This window comes from Myxocyprinus asiaticus, chromosome 6, assembly GCF_019703515.2.
Source record: "Myxocyprinus asiaticus isolate MX2 ecotype Aquarium Trade chromosome 6, UBuf_Myxa_2, whole genome shotgun sequence".
NCBI lineage: Eukaryota > Metazoa > Chordata > Actinopteri > Cypriniformes > Catostomidae > Myxocyprinus > Myxocyprinus asiaticus.
The window spans coordinates 33,934,438-33,953,399 of NC_059349.1; the positions used below are offsets into that span (position 1 = coordinate 33,934,438).

The 18,962-nt window shown below is 37.3% G+C and overlaps 3 protein-coding genes and 1 non-coding gene across 4 annotated transcripts in view; 1 reads left to right on the plus strand and 3 right to left on the minus strand.

The window, feature by feature from the left end:
• The window catches only part of LOC127442139 (uncharacterized), a 439,805-nt gene that overhangs the window by 206,606 nt on the left and 214,237 nt on the right, over positions 1-18,962 (plus strand). The gene's annotated exons all lie outside the window — the stretch shown is intronic.
• LOC127442150 (protein lifeguard 2-like) lies at positions 2,800-10,292 on the minus strand. The gene is made up of 12 exons (XM_051699995.1): positions 10,195-10,292; positions 8,569-8,733; positions 8,228-8,361; positions 8,033-8,097; positions 7,870-7,923; positions 7,724-7,774; positions 7,506-7,545; positions 7,298-7,335; positions 4,963-5,050; positions 4,780-4,875; positions 3,107-3,160; positions 2,800-3,017 (listed from the first exon to the last, which is right to left on the minus strand). Exons 2-12 carry the CDS (start codon positions 8,723-8,725, stop codon positions 2,871-2,873), a joined length of 924 nt encoding a protein of 307 aa, XP_051555955.1. The 5' UTR covers positions 8,726-8,733; positions 10,195-10,292; the 3' UTR covers positions 2,800-2,870.
• On the minus strand, positions 10,815-18,691 carry LOC127442129 (ATP-binding cassette sub-family F member 2). The gene is made up of 15 exons (XM_051699958.1): positions 18,579-18,691; positions 17,474-17,658; positions 17,046-17,258; positions 16,111-16,293; positions 15,652-15,823; positions 15,311-15,406; positions 14,859-14,961; positions 14,655-14,750; positions 13,172-13,291; positions 12,928-13,017; positions 12,712-12,822; positions 12,558-12,620; positions 11,884-12,012; positions 11,557-11,760; positions 10,815-11,339 (listed from the first exon to the last, which is right to left on the minus strand). The coding sequence occupies exons 2-15, from the start codon at positions 17,613-17,615 to the stop codon at positions 11,232-11,234; spliced, it is 1,830 nt and encodes a 609-aa protein (XP_051555918.1). The 5' UTR covers positions 17,616-17,658; positions 18,579-18,691; the 3' UTR covers positions 10,815-11,231.
• LOC127443239 (small nucleolar RNA SNORD89) lies at positions 15,118-15,235 on the minus strand. The gene has a single exon (XR_007897631.1). It is a non-coding gene; the product is annotated as a small nucleolar RNA SNORD89 (small nucleolar RNA).

The window sequence follows — 18,962 nt, forward strand, 5'->3', positions numbered from 1 at the left end:
ACATACACAAAAAGTCACACACTTAGTATGCACATGAACAATTATAACTACACAAAAAATTACATAGATCACCTTATTCAAAATTTCAATCCTTCCACAGAATTATTTTTATTTTATTTATTTTTTTCAAAACATAGCATGTTCTGAACTGAGCTTTCAATATCTATAAAGCCTTTTAACAATTTTATAAAAAAAAAAAATTAAAAACAAAATTTGTTGCACATGTAAAATGTACATTTGAAAATATTATGTGGTGTTTTTTAAACAGCCACTTAGTCTTCACTGGTAACAAAGTATTAACATAGCCTTGAATCAAGAAATAAAGTGTATGGTTTCACAAGGCTCTCTACCTAAACCCCTTATTCCCCACTGGGATAAATTAAGTATCCCTCTATCAATCTAGAGGATGAGTGATTCACTTACAGAAACAGTACAAAAATGCAAGCAAAGAGGAATGTTGTTAGAAGCATAAATTACCAAAAAGGGAACCTATTTTTATGATTTGAAGGTGTTCAGAATTAAGGAAAGCTTTCCAAAATGCAAAACTTAACACAATCTCTAGACCTACATGTCCTTAAAGCAATAGTTCACCCACAATGAAAATTCTTTAATACTTTACTCAACCTCATGCCATCCTGAATGTTTGACTTTCTTTCTTCTGCAGAACACAAAGATTTTTATAAGAATATTTTAGCTCTGTAGGTCAATGCAAGTGAATGATGCCCCAAAAGAACATAAAGGCTGCATAAAATTAATCCATACGACTCCAGTGGTTAAATCTATATCTTCAGAAGCAACATGATAAGTGTGGACGAGAAACAAATCAATATTTAAGTCCTTTTTTACTATCAATATCCACTTTCTTCTTCTTTTGTTTTTGGCAATTCACATTCTCCTTGCATATCACCACCTACTGGGCAGGAAGGAGAATTTATAGTAAAAAAAGGACTTAAATATTGATCTGTTTCTTACCCACACCTATCATATCGCTTCTGAAAATATAGATTTAACCACTGGAGTTTTATGGATTACTTTTATGCTGCCTTTATGTGCAATTTGGAACTTCAAAATGTTGGTACCCATTCACTTGCATTGTGAGGACCTGCAGAGATGAAATATTTTTCTAGAAAATCTTCATTTGTGTTCAGCAGAAGAAAGGCATACACATCTGAGATGGCATGAAGGTGAGCAAATGAAAGAATTTTCATTTTGGGTAAACTATTCCTTTAAGAGACAAAGAAGTGCTGTATACTAAATCCCATGGAAAATAAGCCTTATGTGCTTGGAAAAATAACCCCATGTATAAAGTACATGATACATACCTTCTTTTGTCTCTTAAGAATGTGATAAATTTAGATTTTATCAGTAAGTCATCTTTTCAAATAAGTCGGCACCTGATAATTCAGTATCTAAAACATTTAACTCAAGAGTTAAAACATTTTAAAGCATCAAAAGTTTTGAAAATCATCAAAAACACTCAAGCATCACACGCTTACACAAGTCAGGCAATTTATAGACTTATATTCTAGACCTCACGACCGACTTACATATTTTTTAATAAATCTGGCTGCATATATAGAGCAACCATGAAGAAACTCTGTATAAAACAACACTGATACCTCATTATCAAACAGCATTCAAAGGAGGCACAACTTATTTACCGACCGCAACAAGTTCCTGTAGGTACAGCTGCTGTCCTCCAGTCAAGATCAGGTTCTTGCACAAAGGAAAACAAAAATTCACATATGGACCTCTCTGGCTCAGCTTTAATTTCACTGCACAATGTTGCTGAAAACTGACAAAACTATTATTGAAAGCTTAGGACTGTTATACACTTAGTGATCATCAGCAAACAGCTGCCTGTCAGGATTAAGATTATTTTCAACTATACAACGTGTAAACGAAGGGATAATACCATTGGCAAATACAGTCACTATAGTCCCAACTAAATCACACTCAAACACACATTTACTGTTTTCCCCTTACTGTATACTGGAATTATATTTTTTATATGCAGATGACTGTTTTTGTTTTTTAAATCACTTGAACTGAGGAGAGAAAATGTATGTTCTCAAATGATCACCTTCCTCACACTGACTATGTTCAGTGATTGTCTACCCTGAAAAGCACGTGTTTACAGTATCTGGTTGGCAGTATGTTTTTCTTGCAGCAAGGGTGCATTCTAGATGTGCAAAGAGCTGCCTAACCATGATCAGGAATTAAAAACAACATCACACATCACAAACATCAACGGTCACACGGCATGAAGGAAGACTGCTCACTCCTTACCAAACCTTGGAGTAACTGAGAAGAGTGTGTGTGTGTGTGTGTATATATATCAGTGATGCAAACTCATGACCATTGAAAAAGGTGAGAATGTCACAGCAGGTGTTCCAGATGTATAATTTCTGTTGATTTTTTTGTTGCATTTAAAGCTTTTTATTGTATTTTTAAGTGTTTAAGCTTAATGCAACCTTTTTAAGTGATTTTATTAAGGAAAAAGAAGAACATTTCACCAAACATGTGGGCAAATTTGCTTCAGGAAAGGTGACTTTAGCTGAAAGGTGAGTAGTTTGCATCCCTGAGAATTGAGTTAAGGCTTTGTCCTCTATTACACACATAATATATATATATATATATATATATATATATATATATATATATATATATATATATATATATATATATATATATATATATATATATATATATATATATATATATATATATATATATATATATATATATATATATATATATATATATATATATATATATATATATATATATATATGTGTGTGTGTGTGTGTGTGTAATAGAGGACAAAGCCTGAACTCAAGCCCAGTTTTAGGGGGCACTACACAAACACCTCACTCACGGCTCCCAAAGAGCTGAAGAAAAAAGAGGAATATGTAGACGACATCCATGTAGAGGCAGATCGCTCCGAACACATGCTCCTCAGGATTCAGAGAGTACCGCCGGTTACCAATCAACAGCTGCATATCAAATGCTAAAAACTAAAGAATGACAAAAAGTACATAAACATGACAACATCTCACAAAAATAACATGTATTTGTGATACTTTGTGTTGTTAAGGGTACTCACCAGAGTGAAAACCAGAGCACCAAATCCAGCATAAGCAGTATGCAACCAGGGTATCTAAATTCACAGACAAAGGGAGATGTTTGAACGACACTATGTTATGTAAATTTAAAGACCCCGTGAAATCAGCATTAAAGGGATAGTTCACCCAAAAATGAAAATTCTCTCATCATTTACTCACCCTCATGCCATCCCAGATAAAAATAACTTTCTTCTGCAGAACACAAACGAAAAATTTTACAAGAATATTTCAGCTCTGTTGATCCATACAATGCAAGTGAATGGGTGCCAAAATTTTGAAGCTCCAAAAGGCACAGTAGCGTAATAACCCGTCCCTCACTCCCGTCATTGCCGCCTTGCCTCTTAGGGCCGTCCTTCAGCCAGATTCACGATGGGAGTTGGGCAGGAGAAGAGAAGAGCCACATAATTAATAAGCCTTGTTGGGGTGACGTTTGATGAGGCTCACCTGAATTGGATGGAGCCTCATCATGCTGCCATAAAAATGCAGAGCGTACCTCTTCTCGGGAAGCTGGCTTATATTCTCCATGTGTGCACACACTGGCATCCTCACAGGCCCAGGATCAGAGCAGGGAGGGTTCGGCCGAGTTAGATGCGTCGCCTGACCAGCATGCGCTGTGGTCGACGGGCTAGAGGCCAGGCAGCTTTCCCCTCACAACTGCCACGGCCCTGGGAAGACAGGCGTCCAGCGATGCTGCCGCCCCATGCGCCTCGGACCCAGGAGGGGAGCGTGTGCAGCCGTCGGAACATGCTCACACCTGGGCCACTCCATGGACACTCCCTCGACCTTCAGTGAGCCCCGTTTCACCACGAGGATGCCAGAGGATACCCTTTTGTTATGGGCACAATTCCCTCTGGATACCATGTGCTCCATTTATGGACATTTTATGTTTATTATTATTTTCAATAGATGCCACACCCACTGTGTCTGTCTCTTACTCACACTGTCACAGCACATAAAGACAGCATAAAAGCAATCCATAATACTCCAGTGGGTAAACCCATATCTTCAGAAGCTATATGAGAGGTGTGGGTGAGCTTTTTGGAGCTTCACATTTTTGGTACCCATTCACTTGCATTGTGAGGACATACAGATCTGAGATATTCTCCTAAAAATCTTCGTTTGTGTTCAGCAGAAGAAAGAAAGTCATACACATCTGGTATGGCATGAGGGTGAGTAAATGATGAGAGAATTTTCATTTTTGGGTGAACCATCCCTTTAAAATTTTGCAGCTTTTAGCCCATGTGTTAACTTCAAGAAATATTTACTTTTTTTTTTTTTTTTTTTTGCAGATTTACAGTCTTTCTCTTCAGAGAAAACAGACAAAAAATATTGATGACTCCTCTTACACTACTCAGGGTTTTTGTCCAATCAAATGCTCTCTAGAGTGAGAATTTCCATCGCTCTAATAGCACCTGCAATTGTCAAGTATCAAGTAGCAAATCATGGCTGTGACGTAACAAAACCCAATTCGCTTTAACAAAAAAAGAAAACGGCACAAATCCTTCTATAAGTAGCACCCAAACTTCCTGTTTCAACAGTAAATGCGTCAACACGAGAAAAAAACTGGGTCTTTAAGTGATTAAGTCACAGCATAAAAGTGATGCTCTTAATCCTTGATACATAAATATATTTTTGGAGTTTGCAAGCAGCTTACATATCCAAACGGTGCAGTGAAGAAAAGCAGAAGCCCGGTGATCATCAGCACCATCATGAGTGAGAAAAGTAATCCATGACAGGTAGTGAAGTCAATCTGAATCACAGAAGACAATACTCTACCAAATGAACCATAAATTAACTATTTGAAGAAAGCTGTTTAGGATACACAAAATGAGCTCACCCTGGACTGGAAACAGAACAGTGTGATGGCCAAGCACACCAGTGCTGTGATACCCAGACACAACATTACCACTTTGGTATTATGGTAGCTGTAGATAGAGAGAAAGAAATAATGAGAAAAACAAAAACAAACATGTGATGCATATGACTTCTTGACAGATCCAGAAAAGCTTCTACTTGCATACGGTAACTGGTAGTGCTGTTAGAGGTATCTTGCTATAATGTATGTCGCTAAAAAAAATATATATATATAATATAATAATTATAGGTAAAAAATAAATAAAATGTAGGTGTTTTTGGGGACCATTTTGAATGGGCATAGCAAAAAAAATCCATGCAAACAACAATTCTAAGCAAACATCTCAATTACGTTCAATTAAATTTATCCTAAATGACCATGTACAAGGGTACTTGTGGGTACTAGTTAAGAGAAGATGTACACAATAGCCGCTTTTCCACCATCGGGCCAAACGGTTCTTGTTCCGTGCTGATCCGGGTCAGTTGGCATGGTTAGGGTTTCTTTTTCCACTGTGGTGCTTGAATGTACGTAACAAATACATCAGTAGGAGACAGCGTGAAAGGAAAACATTGGAACGAGTACGATTGGAGGATGATCGCATATTCCAGTTATGGACTGCTTTTTCCCGATTTTCCTCTGCAAAAACACAGGAAAGACACACCCCATGTCCCAAAAAAGGAAAGCAAAGAGAAAAAGGCGAGATGCTTACCATCATTTGCTGAGGGCTTGTGTATGCCATAGGACTAGGGCTGTCACGATTATGAAAACTACAAATAACTGTGATTATGACGATTAATTGTCTGTTTTAGGGCTTCCACGATAATGACAATTACTTGTCATAAATTGCCGTGCTTTTCTCATACATGTATGTGTGCTTCATAAACCTTAAGAATTCAATTATTCATATTTAATTTTTACATTATTTCCTTTAAGGCTTTATGACATTAAAAATAATATTTTAAATATCAAAATACTTAAAATACACCGATCAGCCACAACATTAAAACCATCTGTCTAATATTGTGTAGGTCCCCCTCGTGCCGCCAAAACAGCGCCAACCCGCATCTCAGAATAGCATTCTCAAATAACCATGATTAGACAATTATTTAATAATCGGGACAGGCCTCCACCTGACACAAACACACAGAAAGTTAAAAGTTCCCAGACTAGCTAAAAAGGTCATTTACTGACAAAATATTATACGAGTAATATAATTATTTATTATATGAGTTTTAATGAGCTAGCTAGCAAGCGCAATCTACCTCCCTGACGAAAATGGTGCGTAGAAAAAATTATGTACTATACTAGTTAAACAATCATCATAAAATCATGAAGATACACCAAACATACACTAATTTTTTATTAAATTTGATCAACCTCACCATAGTGAATTTTGATAGTTATCTAGAAATAAATGAGTTACCTTGGCGTATCGTGATTCCCCAGGTACTTAAGTCATTCCACCAGCATGGTTGAGCACGATTAGCTAACCGTGCAGAGAAATCCAGGTTGAGAACGGTTTGTAATCATGCCATGCCGAACCGTGCTCAAGTAGAAATGCTACTGAAACCGTTCCTCACCGTGCTCAGAATCGTTCGGCCCGATGGTGGAAAAGCGGCTCTTGTTTCCTAATTTGATGGATTGATCATAGTTACCTTAATGGTTGAACAAATTCTTTTATCAGGTTTTGAAAAGGGATAATTCATATTCATTCAAATAATAATTAATTAACTAAATGAATTAAAGGTGCACTCTGTAATTTTTTTAAGTATGTCGAAGTATGGCTTACACTGACACCTAGTGGTCCGGATGCTGCATCAATCAAACACAGTAGTTTTTAGTTACCAATGCCATTGTAGATATTCACTATGCATAGTAAACCAGGATTAATTTAATCCATAAATGAAAGTGTTCAATAACAGGGCAGTTAATGAGATTAAGCGAGTAGTATTCAGCTGGTCATGTGATCCCAACATGGCAGCCCCCGTGAGGCACCCCTGCTCCATGTAGAATAAAAGAGCTTTCATAAGGTTACTAATATGACTGAACTCTTCATCTCACATGAGTGGTCATGATTTTATACATACATTTCAAAATTAGAAATTTAGAAGTAAAACTTTTTAAATGAGGAAAAGAAATTACTGAGTACACCTTTAATATCATCATGTCAATGAATCTTAATAATATAAACATTATTATTACTTAAATATTACAGCATTTTATTATTTACAAAAAAATATTGTCCCTAATAATGTTTTCATCTAGAACAGTGCAGCATTATGTTTCTGTGTAAAAGTGAATGAAAAGTTTTTTTTACCTGGCAAGCATGCCTGCCATGTAGGACATTGCAAGCGTCTAAGAATAAAGAAAGAATATTCACCCTGTTTCTAATCTATAAATATAAAATATAAAATATAAAATGCACACTGAAATATGTATATTTTAAAGTGCAATCTGGCTGTTACATTTACTGTCATTTAACTTGTGAATTTTTGACATAATTAAGGAGCATTACTGGTACTTACAAAAATGCCAAGGAGGATCATGTTGGTAGGGTATCTTCGTCTGTACATAAAAGAAACAACAAATAGCATTCAAACAAAAGCATTTACACAAATAAATAAAAACTAAATACACAATGTGAGTGGCTATCAAAGAACCACACAGCTCCCGAAATCATCTTCTATTTAATCTATTACTTGTCATAAATAGGAGCAATTTCAAAACAAATGTATATGGTTACCGTGCATTTGTGCTGCATACAAGCATCAGGTATGTTCCCATGAAAGTCATGCTGTACAAAACAAACCAGTGTCATTCACAAGCCAATGAAAACAGTTGACCAGAAAACTGCCCATGTGATATAAATGCATTGTAGTGATTACTTACTATGAGGTAAGATAGAAAACCCGATTGTATTGTACAAACTTCCGGACTGGCTCACTGCATAAGTGAAAGACAGGACATTAATTCTGGGGTTGCAATAAAAATAAAAGGGTTCATTTCCCTTCTTGCCATTATTGAATTGCCATGATGTGTATGTATCACCTACCAAAATGTAAAGAGTGACACTACACCAAATGTGACCATGAGCTGAACCATGAGGATACAGAAGACCTGCAAGAGAAATTTATGTTTAAAAACTACAACCAGTAGCTGGTCATTTTGCCAATTGTTGTGTTTATTTTGCTTATAGTGTTGCTTTGTGCTTATAGAAGTATAATAAAAATGCTTGAGAGCTTCTCACCTTCCTTATGAACATGCGGCGGACATTCTTGTCCTCCCAGTTGCTTCCATTGAGGCCATCAAAGCTACTACTGGAACTCGGATCAGAAAAGGGTGAAGACATGTCGGTAGCATAAGCATTGGAATATCCTGGACCTTAAAGAATATACAATGTATGAAATTGCACTAGAAAAATGTTCAAAGAGAAGAAAGACTTTAAAAAGACTTAAATATGATAAAAGACTATATTATGACAACAGACTCTAAAGACAAACCAGCTGCAATTAAAATGTTCTGAGAGACAATTACAAAGAGTTAACTTGTCTATATCTAAATTTTTCATTCTAATATAATGTCACTCACTAGGGCCAGGATGCACATAAGCCCAGCTGGGGTGCATGGGCATGGTTGGTGGTGGCATTGGAGGTGGCTGGGTGGCATAAATGAAGTTACTAGCTCCTTGTTCTTTATCTCCTGCTATAGCTTCAGCATAGCTGGGTGGGGCAGCTGGCAGACTCATAGTCTACTCTAAAAGAAAGAAACATTCAATATTTAAATAAAGAATCTGACAAGAATTTATAATGGATTTGATATTTAAAGGAATGTTCCACGTTAAACAAGTTAAGCTCAATCAAAAGCATTCTTGGCATTATGTTGATTACCACAAAAATGTATTTAGACTTTTCTCTTCTTTTCTTAAAAAAAGCAAAAAATGAGGTTACAGTGAGGCACAAACAATAAGTGAATGAGGCCAATCTGTAATCGTTAAAGGAATATTCTGGGTTCAATTCATTTTAAGCTCTATCGACAGCATTTGTGGCATAATGTGGATTACCACAAAAATTAATTTAGACTTTTCCCTTCTTTTCTTTAAAAAAAGCACAAATCGAAGTTACAGTGAGGCACTTAAAATAGAAGTGAATGGGGATTTTTGGAGGGTTTAAAGGCAGAAATGTTAAGCTTATAATTGTATAAAAACAATTACATTAATTCTTCTGTTAACACTATGTAGAGCTGTAAAGTTGCTTAAATTGTCATTTTTTCAGTCACTTTAAGGTTTGTTGACATTACATCGTCATGGCAACAAAGTTGTAAAATGGGCTATAACTTTACACAGACATGGTTAGTAAACGATTTTATCACGCTAAAATCATGTTAACACACATACTGTTTATGTTTTGTGACTATATTTTTGAAATAGTGAGTATTTTAACATTTACGGATTGGCCCCCATTCACTTCCACTGTAAGTGCCTCACTGGAACCCAGATTTGTTTTTGTTTTTTTGGGGGGGAAGGAGGGACAGGTTGAAATATGTTTTGTGGTAATCAACATTATGCTACACATCCTGTGGATTAGTTTAACTTGTAATGAACCCGGAATATTTCTTTAAGCGTCAACAATGACACTTTCCTATATTATTTAGAGGACAGTTCTTAATTGAACCTACTTTGAACCATCTCAAGATTAACAAACTGCAGAAAGCTCCCCATCTATCAATGGCTGGCCAAGTATAGTTAGTCTTTATGACTAGCCTATTCTTTGTACGGCAAGTTTTAGTTACTATAAAGCATATTTACCTTTCCATAACGTTGTCGTGCATTTTATAAACACGGTATTGCCAAGTGTTCTGCAATCTAGCACTACAGTCATCATCACTTTTGACACAAACATTGACCTGGCTTGTGACTGCAGAGCTGGCAAACGCACAACATATTCAACATCTCCTACTCTAAATTATGAATGTAAAAGAATGGAGTAACACGGTCATGCTTAATTTAATATCAGTGACAGTATAATTCCTACAGGACTAATTTACATGTTGACAGCGCTTAGCTTAGCTAGCACATAGATTACTGTTGTCAAGTCCATTCACTCATGCAGGAGTCCCTAAATGAATTATAATACATAATAAAATAGCATTTTTAGAACTATTTTTTTTTTTACTCCGCCATAAACTAATTATAGAGAGCTCTGCGTTTTAACTCACCTTACAAAAACAGCTAACGTGACAGAGGTTCAAGTAAAAACAATAAACTCGACCGTGCAGTGACGTACATCCTGTGTTTCCGGAAATGACAAACCTACACCGTAGAGGACTAGGAAGTGTACAGCGATTAAACACTAAACCACTGCAGCTTCAAATGTTAACTTTGGTGGCTCTAACTAACATGTACTATTTTATTACTTGTGTCCTGCAAAACATTGTTTAGTGTATATTAAGTTTAAAAGGTTAAGGAGAGATGTATAATACCCTTATGGTCAAGTAAATGCAAGTAATTCCAAAGGTTAAGTATAACAGATTTCACCCCTTCAAGTATGTCTACATCTGCTTGACAATCCCTAATAAATCAGTTATATTAGATTAAAAACGTACAAACCTAACTGCTTTATCATTGTCAATTTAGTTTTTACACATCTGCAACTGAAAACAAGCAATTAGTGTCAGCACATTCCTAAACATTAGCTGTAAACAATTAATGTGAACAGTTAAAATGATTCTGTCAAGCACACACTGAAATGAACCGGTAGTTTCTCTGTTCTGTAAGAGCAAACAGAGAAAGCTCTGTTCAAGATGATCTTGAAGAAAAAGAAAATGCACAGGCCATATCAATAAATGCAACCTTTAATTAGACATCTCATTTTTGCAAATACAGCTTTAAACAATGATAAAATAACCACTTCAAGAGCCCTTTAAGTTAACTATTTTATATTTCCGCCTTTTTCCTACAGCTCTGACCAGACTCAAAACAGGAGGGTTCTAATAATAAAAAATATGAAGTGCACAACCATGAATTTAATAGGTTTTTCAAAAGGAAAGTCTAAATACTGTAATGCATATTAACAAAGAAAACAAGTCAGTTGTCTCCAGTGGCAACCCCAATAAAGGACTCATGTGTAAAAGGTGGTAACGAAACAAAGGAAGTGCTTTGACTGCAGTCTAACCAACATGCATTTTCCTGGAGAGCAAGACTTGTATCAGCAGAGATGTTGCAATGTGTGTGTTTTGGAGGCTCTGGCTATAGGTCATGCATCTTTGTCAATCTTAGATTTCAGATGTTCCTTGTAGGCCAGAATGTCCCTATTCCATTTTGTAATGGTCTGCTTTTCACAAACCCAGATCTCCTGAGCAACCTACAGGGAAACAAACCAACATTAAGCCACAATTAAACAATCAACAAGTAAACTGCATTAGTCTGAAAGAGATGCAGTTCTTTAGGAATTCAGGCAAATGAATTGTATAGAAAAAACATGGAAAATTTCCTATTACTTGAGTTATCTTCAGAAAAAAAATAAATAAATAAATTAGTACTAGATGTGTTACAAAACAAACTAAAAAGCTTTACAGTACCTGCTGAATAAGCCTGAAGTCGTGGCTAACCAGCATCATTCCACCCTCAAAGTCGTTGATTGCATCAGCCAGAGCATCAATGGTTTCAATGTCAAGGTGATTGGTCGGCTCATCGAGAAAGAGCATGTGGGGATGCTGCCAGGCCAGCCAAGCAAAGCAGACACGGCACTTCTGTCCGTCAGATAGATTTCTAATGGGGCTCACCTAGTTTAAGAGAGTAAGTCAACATGACATGTAAATTCATCTGTAGAGCAATCACAAGACATGCAATAAGCAATGTCAAAAAACAAAAACCAATTAAAATTTCAAACTCTGAACACAACCCACCTGCTGTTTGCCTGTGAGCCCATAGCGACCGATGATTTTCCTCATCTCCTCTTTCTCCTTTATCTCAGGGTAACACTTCATCATGTACTCCAAAGGAGAAAGATCAAGCTCCAATTGCTCTGTTAGATGCTACAGAAAAATAAAAATAAAAACAACTTAATTATACTGAGCACTTTATTAGGAACACCTGCACACCTACTTATTCATGTGATTATCTAACCAGCCAATCATGTGGCAGCAGTGCAATGCATAAAATCATGCAGATGCGGGTCAGGAGCTTCAGTTAATGATCACATCAACCCTTAGAATGTGGAAAAAATTTGATCTCTGTGCTTTTGACCATGGATTGATTGTTGTGAAAAGTGCTATACAAATAAAACTGACTTGACATTATAAATCACTGTTATACGATCCATACCACTGAGTAAATTATCAGGTTAAAACAATAGCAGATTAAGTATTTGTGATTAATTTTAGGCATTAGGCTGTTTACATTGCAATTTCTTTTTCAAATCCAGTCTTTAAAACTGACTGTCCAATTGTTATATGCAAGTTAAATGATTAAATCAAAACATTTCCTAGCATAGTTTCAAATTTTTTACTAAAATAATAAGTGTAGCTTCTTTGGAAAAATTGAATAATCCATATGAAATGGATACCTGATGCCAACATACCTGATGATATCTGCCAATCTTCACATGGGAGTGTTTTCTAATCATACCATCGGAGGGCAAGACCTGAGAGGAGAGATAAGTATCTTGTATTTCACAAAACATGTGAATTCATATACATACAAAGTGCTGTAATTCCAGAGGTAAAGTGGCTTACATCTCCAGTAAGTAGCTTCAGCAAAGTAGACTTTCCAGCCCCATTGGGCCCTACAAGGGCCACCCGTGTATCCAAGTCAATTCCAAACTCCAGGTTTTTATAAATATATGGCTTTAAAAAAAGAAACCCAACAACATGTTAAAATGTCATTCCAGCAGAGGATGCTACATATAAGTGCGTAAAAGGTAGTTGGGGTGGCAAGAAGGTTGTTCATACCGTGTCATCCGAATACCTGAAGCTGACATGCTGAACCATAATGACAGGAGGGGGGATCTTCCCACAGGGAGGAAAATAAAATGACAGGGTCTAAAAAAAAGAAACAAAATAATAAAAAAAAAATGGTTAGAGTCATTTCAATAGACTAAAATGTATTGCACAGTATTTAAAAGGGTCAGGATTATGCAACCAGAAACATTTCACTAAGGTGGTTGTTTAATTACAAAAATGCCATCCTCCTTACCTTGTCATTCACAACACGCTCAGTAAGACCTGAGGCAACCATCTTCTGTAGAGTCTTCTCTTTGCTCTGAGCTTGTCTGGCCAGCTTAGCAGAGCCATGACCAAACCTAGCAATGTAGTTCTGAGGATCAAAAAGGCATACATTAGATCAGCGGTTTTCAAAGTCTTAAACAGTAAGCCCCCTGCAGGCACCCCCCCACCAGCAACATTTTCAGACTGCACCACCACCTCACCCCCATTTTGTTTTTTGCAGATTTATATATACTCACTAAGCACTTTATTAGGAACACTATGATCCTAATCAAGGGCCCGACATCATCTGCTTTTGTAGCCCATCTGCCTTAAAGTTCGACGTGTTGTGCATTCTGAGATGCTATTCTGCTCACTACAATTGTACAGAGCGGTTATCTGAGTTACCGTAGCCTTTCGGACCGCTCAAACCAGTCTGACCATTCTCCGTTGACCTCTCTCATCCACAAGGTGTTTCTGTCCTCAGAACTGCCGCTCACTGGATGTTTTTTGTTCTTAGCACCTTTCTAGAGTTTACTCGGAATCTATTGTGCATGAAAATCCCAGAGAACAGGCAGTTACAGAAATACTCTAACTAGCCCATCTGGCACCAACAATCATGCCCCAGTCGAAATCACGGAGATCACATTTTCCCCCCCATTCTGATGGTTGATATGAACATTAACTGAAGCTCCTGATCCATAACTGCATGATTTCATGCATTGCACTGCTGCCACATGATTGGATAATTGCATTAATAAGTAGGTGTACAGGTGTTCCTAATAAAGTGCTCAGTGAGTGTAGATACATATAATAATGTTGTATTAGTAAATAAGAGCCTAAAAAAAATATCTGTCTTCCACTAAAAACAGCAGTACATTCTAGCCACTTATTTGAAGTTTTATCAGGTATTGTCCACTACTGTTATATTATCAAAATGCATCATATTTCAGGCATTGGAGCAAATAAAAAAAATTACGACCAATAACCTTAAATTCAGTCCGACAGACTCATTCAGCAATGCGTCACATACAGTGGTGCGTGATTAACGGCTAAAAATATTTCTATTAATGATTTGAAACTATATTTGACATTATTTTTATAAATACATGTTTGTCCTTATGAAAATGCGATTAATTGTTTTTTAGCATACACTTTTGAATAAACTCACGTCATGCGAGCGTAGAGATTCACGCTCAAGCAACCAGTACATGGATGCACTCTCGCATGACATGCATGTGCTCTCGTCATTTAAAAGTATTTTAACGCCATGGAGCTAGGGTCTACAAAGCTATTCTTTTTGTATTTCTTTACAATACGTTTTATTGTATTTATTTATCTTTTGATTTTACTTGGTGAATATATCATTCCCTGCACCCTCCCCAGTTTGAAAACCGAGGCATTAGATCATTTAATAAGTCTCGTGCCGAGCAGTTAGGGAAAGTTTTATGAGATGAGCTTTAGAAAATTCTCACCTTCATATGCGCTATCTGGTCCTGTTCCCAGTTAAATCGTTTCATCTGATTCTCTTCCAGTTCCTCTCTGGTCTTCACATATTGGTCATAATTACCCTTTACAAGACAAAATGGATAAGTAAAAAAAGAAAGAAAGAAAACAGCATATTTGCCATAAGTTAACAGCCGTAAATGATCTAAAGGTGAAATAATTGGTCCCTTTACCGTGTAATATTTCAGCTTGCGCTGGTGCAGGTGAATAATGTTGGTACAAACGCCATTGAGGAAGTCCTGTGAATGGGATATTAAAACCAAAATTCGTTTGAACCTGTGAGAGGAAAGAAACAAGGAAACCAGTATGAGGAAAATTTTAATCCCATTTTATCATAAATGTGCCACAATAGCCTAGCAGAACAAGGTAACTGGAATAATGACTAGTAAAACAGGGTGCTTAAACAGTCAACCACAACTGCATCTGGGTAGTGCCAATGGATCAGCTAAACGCTTCGGTCTAGTTTTTGTCAAAGCTCTATCCGTAAAGAGAACAAACTGCTTGACGGAAGAGCTACAATTCGGCCTTTTGTTAACATCATGTCATCAGCAACAGCCCACATTAAACAGGAATATTTTTTACATGTAATTAGTGACAGTCTTATTTTTTAAACAAAGAAGCTTACTGGCTGAGCTCTTCCTCCAGCCACACACATGCATCCAAGTCCAGGTGGTTTGTTGGCTCATCCAACAGTAACATGAAAGGCTTGAGAAACAGTGCCCTAAAGTAAAAGGAAATTTGTGAGTGATTGATTTCATAAAGACTCCGGTGATTGTTTAAAGATATGCAAATTCAAATGCATATATTGCCATAGAGTAACAGGGATCAGAAAAAACGCTTCAGACAGTTTTTGTCATTACACAGTTACACAAAGGCAACTGTGCTATCATTCGGCCTTTTGTTACATCATCTCCCAGCAGTTCTGAACTTAACAGAGGGTCGCATTCAAGAGGTTTAAAGGCTTACCGAGCCAGAGCAACGCGCATCCTCCAGCCACCACTGAAGTCTTTGAGTTTCTTCTGCTGCATGGCAGCAGTGAATCCAAGACCGTGGAGGATCCGTGAGGCCCGCATCTCTGCTTTATCAGCGTCCAGCTCTTCCAAACGCTCATACAGCTCCATCAGCTTCTCACATTCAGCTGAAGGGGGAAAAAAATATTAAATAACAATCAGACCAGTCTTGGATGTCACACGTATCTTACAACACAAACCCTATCATATCTTTGTTCCTCATCCATGAGATTCCTTAACTGTACAGCATTAAGGAGACTTCTCAAACGGAGATCTTCAATATTCCACGCCTAGGAAAGGAAGCTGCTACAAATGGAGCAGTTCCTATGAAAACGTGGTGAGCACCTTACAGACCTAACCTATTAAAATATGCAGTGATGCATGTTCAGATGTGGTCAATGTTGTTGCAACTCACCATCTTCGTGGGCTAGTCTTTCTGCCTCTTTCTCCAGCTTGATCCTCTCCTCATCTACCTCCATCACACACTGCAGAGCAGTCTTCTCACTGGGTGCCATCTCACGGGTCAGGTGGTAAATATCAATGTGCTCTGGAATGGGTACCTCCCTGTGGCCAATCGCTGACAACAGCATGGATTTGCCTGCATAAAATTTGAAACATAAGACCATACTCGATTACCAGGGAATGGTGTCGAATTTTGTGAAAATGGGTAATCGATTACTTGAACTGACAAGTTACAAATGTGTATGACATGGACGTACAATTTATATTGTTTTATTCACAAACACAACCAATACCAAAATGAGCTAACTTCAACTTGTTTCCTTAACTTTCCATCGTGACCTGCAGCAGAATTGCACTGCAATGTACTTGAGCACATACATGCAGACAGGAGGGACAGTGGTCAATATTTCAAAGTGGTTTGTATAAATGGATATAGTTTATAGTGCATGTTCTTTTCCCACTGTGCTGCCAGTTAAATAGTCGTATTAGTATTCACTAGTACTGACTGAATAATCCAAAAATAGGCGATACCATACGGTTATTTAATATAGTAATACAATTTTATTGATTTATCATTATCGTGATATAAAATTACTCGTATCGTGATAAAAGATTTTGGTCATGTCGCCCACACCTACTATGACGTTAGGTATCCGGGCTGTTCCATGCACACTCTTCAAAGACCTGTAAGAATGCCACTTGTGTGTTTACATGGCCATAAATGTCATGTTTTCTGGGAGAAACTAGGTAAATTAAACTGCTTTCTTTTAATCCCTTAAACGGTGCAAGGAAAATGGCATTCTCGTTTGCATGACGTTTCAGAATGCCACTTCCTGCAAAAACCCTCAAATAAATGCATGTAAACAGGGTCATTTTAAGGGATATTACCGGTTCCATTGAGCCCTATGAGGCCATAGCGACGGCCAGAGTTGAGCTCCAAACTAGTATCACTGAGTAGCTCCTGTCCATGAAAGGTAAGAGACAAGCTGCTGATGTGCACATCAGTGCTGTTGGGATGAGATGCCAACACGCCAGTTACTGCTCGTGCCTCCATTTTCTTCAGCTCTAACTCATCCAGCTCCTTTGTCAAACTAGTGACCCCTGTAATTAAGACAACAAGGATGATTCAAATGGATCTGATGTTCTTTTAAGGGATGAGAACCACATTGGGGGAAAAATTATTAATAAAAAAAAAAAACATCATGAACAAGAGCCATTATGCAACTGCCAAAAATTGGAGGAAAAAAAAACAAAACAATTAGAGCAAGTCAAAAAACAACAAGACTGTATTAGAGAATCAATCGGTTTCTTCGTACCATTGAACTCAGCAGCTCCATTCTCCTGCTCCTCAGGTTTCTCTCTGTCACCATTTACATCCTCTGGTTTCTTGGTGCGTTGACGAGCTTTGGCTGCCTCTTTTTTCTTCGCTGCCTTCTTTTTCGCCAAATCAGACGGCATTTTAACTGGATCCCAGGAACAGAACAGAACAACCCTTGAAAATCTGATGGAGAAAGAGACACCAAATGATTTTTGCTGTTCACAATCACCAATAATTTTATACACTCAAATGCATTGCCATCTGTATAGTTAGAGCTGGTACCTGATGTCACTTAAGGACAAGATTATTCCAAGAAAACTTCATCGTCATCGTGTGTGTAACAAATAATTATGGGCTGCGGCAACCATCAAAGAACACAATGTTCCTAAACATACTTCATATTCTATTAACACTCGATTCGTCTAAATCATTCAAGTGCGGAGCATGGGGTTGTATTATGCTCCGGTATTAAAATCAACTAAGCTGTAGGCACCGGAGGACAGATGATCGGCTCACGTGGAGTACAATCCGGCAGTACTTTTCCCTGACGCAATGTAGCTGATTAACAGCAATGGATGAAACGATACCGGCACAGAAAATATTCCAAGGCATTTTCCGCCAATTATATTGTGATCTGTTTGGAAAGCACATTCCAATGTACGAAATTATAAATGTTCTACAATCAAGCAAATAATGTAGATCGGTTTACTCTAAAGGCCCAACCAATGTGCCACTTCATTAGCCATGCTAACTCTTGCCACCGAACACCAATTCATCCCACGTCACTAGTAAATAGTGCCAACTAGAAACAGAACAGCAGCTGGCATTGTAATATTTCATAAGACAACCAATTTTAGAACATAAAAGTGATCCCAACCGCTAAACACTGCTAAATAAGTTGAGCGCGTGGGAGTCTCATTGTGTTCCCACGAGCTAGCTGGCAAGCTAACAACAGGCAAAGCTAGCTTGATCATCCAAAAAGGCCTCTAAACGATACAACTATATTTTTAATTTAATTGAGAATATTCTTCTTGACATTAATAATCACTGGAATAATAAAAATAAGCTTAAAGAAAAAGTTTGTGGGATTTAGCCGGTCTTACCTAGTTTCTCTTCCTCATGGAGCGCTAGCAGCAGAGAAGCGGTCTCATGCTCTCGCTACAAGCAGTCTGAGGCTCGTGTCACCAATACCGGCTCACCAACCAATCAGATGTAGATACGTAATGATAACCCACCTACTTATTTGCATATTCACGAATTACTCTTTTCCAGGGCGTGTTTTGTTTCGCTGTTACGACACGGAAAGAGATATGTGACCACGATGACCTAATGTATATGTTAACTGAACTTTTGTTGGAATAATTCAAAAGCAATAAAGAGTAATCAATAGGGGAATAAATGAAAAAACAAATCATTATTTTGCATTTATATTATTTATAAATCTTGTATGCTTGAATGTATGTTTATTAGCAAAATCCAAAATAGAC